Source organism: Megalobrama amblycephala, linkage group LG6 (genome assembly GCF_018812025.1).
Source record: "Megalobrama amblycephala isolate DHTTF-2021 linkage group LG6, ASM1881202v1, whole genome shotgun sequence".
Lineage (NCBI taxonomy): Eukaryota > Metazoa > Chordata > Actinopteri > Cypriniformes > Xenocyprididae > Megalobrama > Megalobrama amblycephala.
Genome location: NC_063049.1, coordinates 23140324 through 23153432, shown reverse-complemented (window position 1 = coordinate 23153432; position 13109 = coordinate 23140324). Strand labels below are relative to the sequence as shown.

At 37.2% G+C, this 13109-nt stretch overlaps 1 protein-coding gene across 5 annotated transcripts; it reads right to left on the bottom strand.

The window, feature by feature from the left end:
• Positions 1-24: 24 nt before the first annotated feature.
• On the bottom strand, positions 25-11508 carry gabpa (GA binding protein transcription factor subunit alpha). Of its 5 annotated transcripts, none has more exons than XM_048193482.1 (10): positions 11370-11508; positions 9753-9849; positions 9489-9633; positions 9306-9390; positions 8705-8932; positions 3623-3817; positions 3465-3518; positions 3146-3274; positions 858-1050; positions 25-722 (listed from the first exon to the last, which is right to left on the bottom strand). In XM_048193482.1, exons 2-10 carry the CDS (start codon positions 9827-9829, stop codon positions 467-469), a joined length of 1362 nt encoding a protein of 453 aa, XP_048049439.1. In that variant the 5' UTR covers positions 9830-9849; positions 11370-11508; the 3' UTR covers positions 25-466. The 5 variants fall into 5 exon arrangements, with proteins under 5 accessions (XP_048049439.1, XP_048049440.1, XP_048049442.1 ...); XM_048193483.1 differs by lacking the exon at positions 11370-11508 and adding an exon at positions 11169-11344; XM_048193485.1 differs by lacking the exon at positions 11370-11508 and adding an exon at positions 11173-11344.
• Between the last annotated feature and the right edge of the window lie 1601 nt (positions 11509-13109).

Sequence of the window (13109 nt, the reverse complement as noted above, 5' to 3'; positions counted from 1 at the left end):
CTGTATTATGCAAGACTCCAGCAATTCAAAAACCAACTGTCTCTTTATTGCCCTCTGGTGGACAGTAAAAAGTACCTCACCTTGAGGGAATTGGACACTCAAAAATAAAAAAGAAAAGATCCTTTACAAATGGAAAATATCAAAATACACTGCCCACATGGCTATCAAAAACATAGAGTATATACAATGGAAATATAGCCGATGCTACCCTGCAGTCAGAGAACAAGCATACAAAAACTGAAAGCTCATACATGATCATCTGTTCTTGTCTCTCACACAAACGCACACATTCGCTCTATAAGCATTTTAAGGACACGCAAACATACATACACACTCGTAACAAAGCGCACATCTGCTTACAAACCCGCTGTCTCCCTCCCTGCCCAAAGTCAAATGTTTTTAACCCGGTTTCCTCCCATCTTAAACTTGTCTCCTGATTGGCTGGGAGTAGCAAGCCACTCCCTCCTCAACTGTCTTTCTCTACTGCAGCCAGAGTGACGGTGGTGACTGGCTGCCCTGTGGCGGTGGCCAGCGTGACTGTGTTGACGGGCTGGCCGAGGCCATGCAGCTGCACCCGGGCGAGTTTCTTCTGTTCGCACTCCGTTACCAGGTTGTTGAGCTCTGCAGCGCTGTATCCAATCAGAGTCCTCAGGTCACACACAAACTTGTAGACAAAGCGCTTACCCTGCACTTTGCTGATCATGTCTCCGTCATAGTAGTACCTGTAGAGAGAAGACAAGATTGATGGATAGTGTTCTTGTTGAAATTTTATATTCTCTAAAACAGTAATATATATTGCTGATTACTAGTTGCATCTCTTCAAAATCGACCTAAACTAGAGAGGAAGTGATCCACACCTGAGAGCTCTGCTTAGTTTCTCGTAGTTCATGGTGGGCTTATTCTTGCGCTGACCCCATTTCTGAGCTACCAGCTCAGGCTGATTGAGTTTGAACTCGCCTTCCTCTCCCACCCAGGAAATGCAGTCCCGGGAGTCCTTATCCGTCAGCAGCTCCAGGAGAAACTGCCACAGCTGAATCTGACCGTTATTACCTGAGAGGTCACACAACAAATTAATAATCAACTCGACAATCATTTATTAGTTAGTAATAAAAGATAGTTCCGGTTCTTAATTCTGATTGGTTGAGCAGTACGGTGGCCCAGTAGTGCACAACACAACGAAATTAAAAAAGCAAACATAAGTTCACAACACAACGAAATCGAGACACAACACAACAGAATCGAGCCACAACACAACGGAATAAAGCCACAACACAACGAAATCGAGCCACAACACAACGGAATCAAGCCACAACACAACGGAAATGCTCCCGACCACTTGGGGGCTCTCAGAGCTAGGTAATATTACTATTCCTTGCCACCGTTCTATAAAGTCGACAGTTTTACAAAGATATCAATACCATGATTAGTTTTAAGTATGTAAGCATTGTATATCGACATGGTATATTAATTAAAAATCAACTACGTTCACAATAGCTTCATATTTATACTTGTGAATGATTTGACGCGATACCACGGCGCATGATAAAGGGAACATCCACCAATTCCACCAAGTGGTTAAAACGTATAATTTGTATTCATTAAAATTACTTTTAACATTTAAAAACAGACATGTTCAAATTCCAAAGGTTGTTAGTTCCTGTTGGTAAGACTGACAAGCTTTGGAATTTGAATATGTCTGTTTTTAAATGTTAAAAGTAATTTTAATGAATACAAATTATACGTTTTAACCACTTAGTGGGATTGGCAGACGTTCCCTTCATCATGCGCCGTGGTAGCGCGTCAAATCATTCACAAGTATAGGCCTAAATATGAAGCTATTTTGCACGTAGGTGATATTGAATTAATATTTCATGTCGATATGCAGTGGTTACATACTGTTTAAACTAATTGTGGTATTGATATTACTGCCGACTCTATAGAACAGTGGCAAGGAAAACTAACTTTACCGAGCTCTGAGAGCCCCCTAGTGGTCGGGAGCATTTCCGTTGTGTTGTGGCTTGATTCCGTTGTGTTGTGGCTCGATTTCGTTGTGTTGTGGCTTTATTCCGTTGTGTTGTGGCTCGATTCTGTTGTGTTGTGTCTCGATTTCGTTGTGTTGTGAACTTATGTTTGCTTTTTTAATTTCGTTGTGTTGTGCACTACTGGGCCACCGTAGAGCAGTGTTCAAAGCTATTGTAAATTACTCTACAAACCTGAGATAAATATTAAAATGGTAACACTTTACAATAAGGTCTCATTTGTTAACATTAGTTAATGTATTAACAAACATAAGCTAACAATGAGCAATACATTTGTTACAGTACAGTGTTACAGTTTATTAATCTTTGTTAATGTTAATCCAGCTGACATTTCATCAATATGTAAACTACCATTGAAAAGTTTGGGGTCAGTATGATTTTTTTAATGTTTTTGAAAGAGGTCTCTTATGCTAAAAAAATTAATAATAAAAGCTGAATTTTCAGCAGAAGCCATTACTCCAATCTTCAGTGTCACACGATCCTTCAGAAATCATTCTAACATGTTGATTTGGTGCAAAAAAAAAATATCAGATGAAATTTTTATATTTTTGTGGAAACCATGAGACACTTCTATTTTATTATGAGTCGAAATTTTAAAAGAACAGCATTTATTTGAATGAAATATTATATAACAATGTAAAAATGTCATTTATTTGAAATATATAATGTAAAAGTCTTTCAACATCACAATGTTAATTGACAAGGTAAAATAATATCACTTTTGACTGATTTAATGTGTCCTTCCTGAATAAAAGTATTCATTTCTTTTCTTTTTTTCTTTCTTTTTTTTTTTAAATCATACTGACCTCAACTTTTGAGCAGTAGTGTACATTATATAGGTGGCATTTCAAAGATTATTTACTAATTCCATCATCAATATATATATATATATATATATATATATATATATATATATATATATATATATATATATATATATATATGATATTGTATAATATTTCTTATATTGATGTAATTTATACTGAAAAATAATTAAAAATGCAAAAAATTAAATGCATTTATAAAAACAACATTTAAACCACTTCCATTAATTTATATCAAATAAACATGATAATACTGATAAACCTGAGCTTTTATACTTGTACCTGTGCGGTTGCCAGGGGAGCTGCGCTCCTCTCCTGAGATCCGGGGGGCTCGGGGTGTTTTGTTGTGCTTCATCACCTTAATGGCTGTGGGTGTGGCCTGCTGCACAGGGGCAGGAATGATCTGCACAGCTGGAAAATATCAAGAAACTGTGTTACCCAGAAGACTAACACATGCTCCTTTCATCGAAAAGCTTAAGTGTTGCCGGGAGACACAAAACTGCCCTTTAAGCAACAGTCATGTGCAGGTTATATAAAGTGTTATTCAGGAAGATACTCAAAAAGTGCTTTTGTTGAAGATTCAGGATCTATTGATACTCACGCTGATCAATGGTGACTGTTGCTTCCTGACCCTGATCCTGACTCGCAAGTACATCTGCGCAAAGCATTAAAGATGGAAATTTGATTAAAAATTTTGTGATAGAGAGGGTTGCATCTGAGAATACACACCACACACTCTGTTTTCTTTGTGAAACTTACACTTGCGTAGAAGCTCCAGGTGGCTCCACAGGATCTCTCCACTGGGCACTCTTTGGAGGAACTCGTCCTGGCTGAAAGCACAGAGCTGGCGGCCAGGGATGTGAATGCCACCCACCTCCATTTCCTCAATGCCGAACTCCTTCATAACCCAAACTGCCCAGTGGATCACCTGATCTGCTGTCCACTGTACCGGGTCTGACATAAAGACACATAAAGCTCATCAGAAGGCAGTGTTTCCATTATATTCATTCTGCCGTGGCATGCTGCCACACCAAAAATCATCCCCACCACTGCAGCTGCAGCTTTTGAGTGACGTCCGATGTTGTGCGTACTATTCTGTGTTATTGTATAAAAACATTGTAAATCACCATAAAGTTTTTGTGCACTATATTCCAAGTGTTCTAAAGGCATGCGATAGCTTAATGTAAGGTACAAATGAAAATTGAGTTAAGTTAAAGTTAAATGGAAACTCATCCTTCTCAGTCATTCTCCATTCAGCATTCAAACAGCGTGTCACATTCAGTTACGACAGCAACACGATGAAATTCACTCCAAGATCAAAGTTCCCATTATTATACTTTATTTGTAGATAAAGGTCTATGGTTTTACATAAAAGGACTTTATCTTGCTGGAGCTTATTGCCGTTTCTAAATCATTTCATCCTTCTACCCAGGTGTCTGTTAGATCACAACACTGGAACAGAGAGAACTATGAATTGTTCTTCATGCGCACAGTAACTGAAATTTAAAACTTAAAAGAAAAGGTTCAATAAACTGTTGCATAGATATAATACACTAAGCATCAATATCTCTTCCCTTTGTGCTTTGAACTTTTCACTGAGAAGCACTACACACTGACTCCATGTTGCTTCGAGCGCATCATTCTGCGCACGGGATTCACATAAACGGGTCGTCTTCACATAAAGCTGGGTTGTCACTGCATATTAAGGATGTGTCTCAATCAGCTCTCTAGTTCAGTAAGTGTTTCGCGCACACATCAAATCTTGCAAGCAGGTTTAAATGTTCCTCACGTCAGTCTCTTGCTTGGTCGCGTGAGAAAAGCTTTCTTTCACTGCAGTGCCACAGCAACAGCTGAGCTCACAGTAAACCAAAAGATGCTTGCGATGCTTTGCTTTAAGAAGTTAGGGGCCGTTCACATATTGCGTCTTTTCCGCGTGCAAGTCAGATATTTCAAATGTAGCTGCGCGGCAGGCGCGCTCATAATGGAAGCAACGTGGTCGCAACGCGCATGCCGCAAGCGCACCGCAGGTCAAGTAACAAGAACTGATCAGCTATGGCCCTTCCGTAACAAAGCATCAAAAATCTCTGCCGAACAGCTGATCATAGCTGGACAGGGTGGATTTATATCTTATCTCCATAAATATATCTAGTAGTAAAGGTAATGCAAGGGCTAGAGATCAATTTATCCTTTGCTGAAACTTGGCGAACACAGTTCATGGTTGCATAGCAACGACCGACGCCACGGGAGCGCAAGTGCTTTGGAAGGAAGGAGAAGCGGTGCGGCCACGCCTTCCACGCGTTTTTAAACGCGATATGTGAACGGTGCCGTAGGATTCTTAATTCTACGTTCATGTTAAATTTAACATTTTTTTTCAGTGACAGACAGACAGACCTATTCAGCTGTTAATTTGAATACAGAAGGTTTTTATTAAACCTTGAAATGTGATCTTGTATGTACAACAAGGAAAATTATTGAAATTTGTTAATGTCTTTTAAATAAATTTTATTTGAATTTCAGTTTAATTTTGTTCAAAATATCATGATACGTATCGTATCGTGAACTCTGTATCGAGATACGTTACACCCCTAATATTTACTTGTTTTTCATCAATGTATTTTATAACAATACAAAGAGCAATTCAGAACATTTGACCTTTTATTTGTTCCCCACTAAATGTATTTTTTCACTAAATGTTCAGATTTTATAAAATTATTGTGCACTCATGATTTTTCTAGAATAAGTTTAGCTGCTGAATTATCCACTAACCTAATTTATGATAGTATTTTTGCCATAGAGGGTGCGTGGTCCATGGGAAATCACCCATGGATAACGCCCCTCCCCATGTGGAAATAGAAATTCTTTTAATCAGCAATGGCACTTTAAATTAGGGGTGCACCAATACCGATAACGATACCAGTATCGGTATCGGCACGATACCGAGCTCATGTACTTGTACTCGTACTTGTAAAAATACCCCCGATACCAAAGACTGATACCTCACGTGACATAACTGACAGCATTTTCCATGCACAGAGACTCTGGCAGCAGCAGAAACAATGTCAGCCTCAGGGGTGTGAAAATACTTCAAAATTAGTAATGACACATTGCGAACTGCATGCTTTCAATCACAATTCATTATCGATTAGTGAAGGCGGGATAGGCGGAATCGCGCTGAATGACAGACCAGAAGCGCTCTCTCTCTTTCTTGCGCGTGATCCCAGTTATCTCAGACAGCGCGAAATCGGTTCTCCTTGCGCCTGAATGGTCAAATGCACATAGTTGTCAAAATGTCCATTGTGTGGAGTATCTCATGTAAATACAGTCGGTTATGGCTTAAAGGGTTAGTTCACCCAAAAATGAAAATTGTCATTTATTACTCTCATGCTGTTCCACACCCGTAAGACCTTCGTTCATCTTTGGAACACAAATTAAGATATTTTAGTTGAAATCCGATGGCTCCGTGAGGCCTGCATAGGGAGCAATGACATTTCCTCTCTCAAGATCCATAAAGGTACTAAAAACATATTTAAATCAGTTCATGTGAGTACAGTGGTTCAATATTAATATTACAAAGCAACGAGAATATTTTTGGTGAGCCAAAAAAAACAAAATAACGACTTATATAGTGATGGCCGATTTCAAAACAATCAGATACACTGAATCATTATGCTCCGATGCTTCCTGAAGCAGTGTTTTGAAATCGGCCATCACTAAAGTCGTTTTTTTTTTTGACGCACCAAAAATATTCTCATCGCTTTATAATATTAATATTGAACCACTGTACTTACATGAACTGATTTAAAGATGTTTTTAGTACCTTTATGGATCTTGAGAGAGGAAATGTCATTGCTCCCTGTGGAGGCCTCAAGGAGCCATAAGTGTTTTGAAATCTGCCATCACTAAATAAGTCGTTTTTTTTTTTTTTTGGCTCACCAAAAATATTCTCATCGCTTTATAATATTAATATTGAACCACTGTACTCACATGAACTGATTTAAATATGTTTTTAGTACCTTTATGGATCTTGAGAGAGGAAATGTCATTGCTCCCTGTGGAGGCCTCAAGGAGCCATTGGATTTCAACTAAAATGTCTTAATTTGTGTTTTGAAGATTAATGAAGGTCTTACAGTGTGGAACGGCATGAGGGTAAGTAATAAATTACAGAATTTTCATTTTTGGGTGAACTAACCCTTTAAGTGGACGTAAATGTTTGGGTAAAAACAGGATATGTGTCAGTATCCATGGATTCGGTCTTAAAGGGACCGTAGCCTAATTAATTTGTAATTAATGTTAATAAAGCAACAAAAGATGTTAAATAAATGTATACGTGGTATATAAACCTACTGTATCTGAAAAAGTTTATTTAATTTGTATCTCTATAGTATTTGTTGTATTGTTTGTAATTTCAGGGCTCGACAATAAGGACTGCCCGATGGCCCGGGGCCAGTGTGAATGACGCTACAGTAGAAGGAACGGTCACTTGCCCGATAAGGCCATTGCTGTAGGGTGTGCGATATATATGTCTATGTCTATGATATTGTAATTGTTGATTTAACGATCTGAAATTATCGAGTATGTCTCTCAATTTACAAAAACTCACCCATTGAGTGCACGCATGCAATACGTGATATAGTCTAGCAGGTTAGGCTAGTGCTGGTGCATATTTAGAGTGTACGCTTTCACTGCGTGATTTAAAAACTTGAAGAGAATTGTTTACTTAATTTATATGTTTGTTCTGTTGTATTCATTTGTGCTAGTAGACCTACTCGTAATTTGATTATTTATTACTATTTTATTACTTGCTGTTTATTTATCTAACTATATTTCAAATTTAAGTGAGTTAATCTAGTAGTTTTTGGTGTCAACCTTATTTACTAAGGTTACATGTATCAAAAACAATGAAAACAATAATATGGCTTATTTTATAACCCCATATTCTTTTCTGTTACTTTTCTGTAATTTTTTGTTGTAGGGCAAGAGAAAATTTTGGCAGGGCAAGTAAAAATTTGAACCACTGGCCCGACCAGGCCAGTAGAAAAAATCCTTAGCGTTGAGCCCTGAATTTGTTTGTAAATTTCTTTTTGTATAACAACAATTATATATACTGGTAATTATGCCCTTTGAAGGTTATTGGACATTGTGAAATTTTTGTTCTTTACATTTGTGACAAGCACATAAAAATGTATTACTTTTTTCATTAGAGTAATAATAAAGAAGCTGTCCTACATTCATTAGTCTCACTGTGTTGTGCTTGGAAAACTGCAACATCACCAAAAAATAAATAAATAAAAATAATAATTTAAAAAAAAAAAGAGATAAATTGATAAATGTACAGGCATCGGCATCAGCGAGTACCAGAAAAAAAATATCGGTACTCGTACTTGGCTCTTAAAAAAAAAAATGGTATCGGTGCATCCCTACTTTAAATTTATCAAAAGTGACAGCAAAGACAAAAGATTTCAAATAAATGCTGTTCTTTTAAACCTTCTAATTGTCAAAAAGTGTGTCATGTGTCATGGGTTCCACAAAAATATTAAGCAGTACAACCATTTTCCACATTGAGTAAGAAATGTTTCTTGAGCACCAAATCAGCATATTAGAATGATTTTCGAGGGATCATGTGACACTGAAGACTGGAGTAATGGCTGCTAAATATTCAGGAATAAATTACATTTCAAAATATAGTAAATGGAAAACAGTTTTTTTAAACAGTAAAAAAATTCACAAAATTACTGTTTTTACTGATCTTACCAACCCTAAATCTTTTACAAAATCCTTAAAAAAAAAAATTACATTTAACCCTGAAACATGGTCAATGGACAATATCAATGGAGAACTCACCATAAGGAATGTTCAGTCGAACCTGCTCCTTGCGGTAGCCTTCCAATGCGGCCGCCCAGCGTGTCACCTGCTCTGAAGTCTCATCAGGAATGGCTGCTCGCTCCACTGCAATTACATGTCCATCCTCCACCAGATGGGCTTCCTCGCCAGCAGCCGCGTCTGGATCGATCACCACCTCCACAGTCTCCACTGGTTTCACAATCTCCAGAATATTCAGTTTCTCTTCACCTAAAACAGACCACACACCCACAAGCTAGTCAAATTTGTTTGTTTTTATTATGGCTGTAAATGGGTAGTTGTCACATAATTTTTTCATCAAGATGTATCTTAGTATTTTATCTAGATATTTCACTATTTTCAAATCACCTTTTTACCTTCACTAGTTCAATTTAAATGGTCCATTGTGTAACAAAGTCTCTCAATCAATATGGGCTCATAAAAGCTGCATGCATAATTATAAAAGAATTAGCAAAGTGCAGTTTAAAACAGCACGTCACACTGCAGGACGTGTCAACTAACCAAATATTTTCAGTTGTCTGATAGGCATGTTGACAAGTTCAGATTTGTCGAACAGCAATATGAGATCATTGTAAACTGTTACCCTGTTTCGTGACAATCTGCACGCTGAGCTGTACTGTGCCATCTGTCTTCACTCCTTGATCGAACAGGCTGTGATCAGGATGCAGCTACGTGAGAAAAGAAGCAGAGACAGGGAGTGAAGAGCTCAGACAATGAATACAATGAGTGTGCTCAAATAAGATCACATTAATAAAGAAGCACATACTAGGATGTCCTGCAGACAAATGTCATATCCATCCAGCGGGACCTGAAGACGAGGCTCCAGTAACTTCTTCAGGTTACCGATCGGCTCATTGATGTCAATGTCTTGAGTGATCAGTTCAGCTGCTGTGATGGTTTGCTCCTCAATCCTGACATTTGGTCAAATGAAACAGATAATTTCAGTGGCACAAGATACACATTGCTCAATGAGATGATTCCTCAAAAAATATATCACAGAGAGGAAAAAAAGGATGAGAAAGACCCTTACCCTTCCTCTAGACACTCCTGTTTCTCCCGTCCATCAATCTCAATTTCAATCATCTCCTCTGTCTCACTTTTTGACATCCCTACAACTCCTTGTCCAACTATGAAGTGAATGCATTTTTTTTTTAAATACAAAACACAAAATTTAAAGAAGAGGACAAAATATATTTTGCAATTAATTTAATCACAATATAATGATCAATTATCAGTAACACTTTAAAATAAGGCCTCATTTGTTAACATTACTTATCTAACATGAATTAACAACAAACATTTGATTTTTACAGCATTTATTGGTCTTTGTTAAAGTTAAAGTAGTTAAAAATATAATTGTTCCCTTTTTTTGTTAGTTAGTTAACAGATGTATTAGCAAACGTTGAACATTAACATCAACTAAGATTAATAAATGCTGTAGAAGTATTGTTCATTGTTAGTTTATGGTAACTAACGGTAACAAATAAAATCTTATTGTGAAGTGTTACCAAATTAACTATACTTATAACCTTATACATAAAAATAGAAAGCGTTTATTTTACATGATTTTAAGCATTTTAAACAACAGTTAAGTTATATAAAACATCTAAATGAGTCTCAAAGGCAATAAAGAGTCTGGTTGACGCACTCAGAAGTCTCATAAACTCTCACGCAACACCGAGGCTTTTGTAGAGTACAGGCCCACAATGACATTTTCCCCACATTAGCAATCTTTTTAAACAAAAGAGACGCAATTATTTATGAAATATGCATTTCATTTGGTCAATCCATTTATTATTTTAGTGTGTAGATTTAAACGCAATATTTTATTAATATAATTTCCACCAACGACTGGGTGGGAAGACGACGCGCGAATCGGTACAAACGCAGTTGCCATGTTGGAATGCTTTTGGGTTTCGTAATATAACCGCAGAATTGGGCGTAAAAGACGACTTTTTAAAACTTCTAAAACTTTCAGGGGTAGCTATACATCAAGACTTTTGATTCTGGAAAGTTAAAACGGAAATGGAAGAAACGGAAACAAAACAAGAGAAGGGCAGATGTAAAAGCAGCCGGAAATCCTGGCCGAAGTCACGGCGGTTGACAGACTTCCGAAAACAGCCGTGCGACTGAAGAAACGGACGGAAACATCACGGTGTTTAATTATGCGATTCGTGCGGAATATAATATCAACGGCAGGTACAATCATGGATGGAATATGTATGTATACCTGGCCTCTTTGTTAGCTGCTTAGCTTATGCTGACGAAAGACAAGAGAGACACGCCTGGTTGAACGGAATATCTGCTCACGCGAACAGCTCGCGCTAACTTTGACCAAAACTCGCGCGTCTGTTCACTTACGAGCGAGTTAAATACGTCTACAATATCTCTCAATAAAATAGGCGTCTTTCAAATGATCCAGAAGAAAATATACTGATATCTTTACCTACTGTTTGTCGGACGTGAGAGGGCTGGGTTATTGTCAGTTCTGTTAGCACTCCAGCTAGCTCTATTTCCCCTTAGGATGCTAACAGTTAGCTCGCGCAGAAAGCGGGAAAACTGACACGCTTATAACCTCACATACCTGTAACATTCTTATTTCTGTCCGCGTTTATCTCAGATAAATTAGTATCGCGGCCCAACGTACCTCTTTATCCCGTTCAGTAAGTGCTGTGTTGGAGTTTTTTTCGGACTAAAGCTGGGTGTCAAGGGCTATAGTTTAGTGTGTGTGCTAATAAGTTGAGCGAATGTTCATGCTGGTTTTTGGTCAACATTGCATTGGGGGCGGGGATGAGCAGGAGGCCTCGCTGCCCACTGACAGCAACATGTACTCCCCACTCTGTGCAGTTTTTCCACAGTATAATTTCATAATATATATGGGTATTTATTTGGGCTTAATAACAGCCAGCGGCAGATAACCGAAAGTGTTGACTTTCTCTGTGAAAATCATCGCAAAGTTATTACTAGATAAATATGTAAAATGCATATTTATATTTATACATTGCATAATGTGCACATGTACATAAGCTTTGTTTATTTCATCTTTATGTAGCCTATAGTATTTAGGGGATTTGTATTTATTTTATTCTTATTTCATTTTTCTGTCTTGCTCCTGGAAACCACAACAAATTCCTTGAGTGTTTGTGCACACTTGGCGAATAAAGCACTTTCTGTTTTAAAGAGTGTTTTGATTTTCTACAAGCTGATTGACACTACAGTCCTGTGACACTTCAAGTAAATGTTCCCTGCATATACATTGTGATTTTGAATGTGACTTTTATTTCTTGAAACCAATGATTAAATAAACAACATGGAAAACTGATTTCTGTATTTCTTTATTTAACAGTGAAAGTGTATTCTACAGTCATTTATTCTGTGTAAAAAGAGTAAATATTGCAGTGAAGTCTGAATTTTGCATTTGCTTCATTTGTAACAAAAGACCAAAAAACAAATCTAGTTTTTGGAGACATTGTTGGTTCATTTGAACCACAAATCAGCTAAACCAAGCAGTTAAATAATCTCAAGCACATTGCTTAACTCGGTCTAGAAGGTGTTACAGAGATAGTGTGGTGTTCTCTATGGTGGATTGTTTGGTTTTCACTATGCATGTCTAATGAAAATTCTGCTTCTGTTGGTTAAGCCTGTTTCTGTTATTAAAAGAGAAGTGTGCCAATCTGTATTGGGTTGCTGAAAGGAACTTTCTTTCTCTTGGTTTTCTGTGCACGCTACCCAAAAATGAAAATTCTGTCATTTACTCACTTTTATTGTTCCAAGCCAGAATGACTTAATCTCTTCTGTGGAACTTAAAAGAAGATATTCTGAGAAATGTCCATACAGTAGAAGTCAGTTCTTCAAAACATCTTTTTTGATTCACAGAAGAAAGTCAGAGGTTTTTGAACAACATGATGGTAATTTTTTTTTTCTCATTGTGAAATACCCATCAACAGACAACTGATGACACTTATTGAAACATGAAAAACCAGTCAAGGTGTCTGTGATTAAAATTCTACTTAACATTGATTGTATGATGATTAATAGACTTTAAAGACATCCTGAGAGAAGTCAAGCTTGTTTCCACTCAAATCAAGTGGACCATCACATTTATGCTCAGTGACTTGGTGATTGAAACCATTGCCTGTAACCTGCGTAGGACAAATCTAATATGCAATAGTGCAACTTTTGTACAGTATCTATAAACACAAGCTTGTCTGAAGTGAAACTTATATGAGACAATTACAATAATACAGTGTCCAAAATAAATGAACACAAATAAAAAAATAAAAGATTTAACAGTGGTAAAAGAGAAACATCAAAGATTAAAGGGTTAGTTCACCCAAAAATGAAAATTCTGTCATTAATTACTCACCCTCATGTCGTTCCACACCCA

Excerpts from the sequence above, each read along its gene's own strand:
- gabpa (XM_048193481.1), bottom strand. Across the intron at positions 3,519-3,622 it reads CCTGGAGCTTCTACGCAAGT|ATGTACTTGCGAGTCAGGAT; the intron begins GTAAGTTTCACA and ends TGCTTTGCGCAG. Across the intron at positions 1,051-3,145 it reads CTCCCCTGGCAACCGCACAG|GTAATAACGGTCAGATTCAG; the intron begins GTACAAGTATAA and ends GTGACCTCTCAG.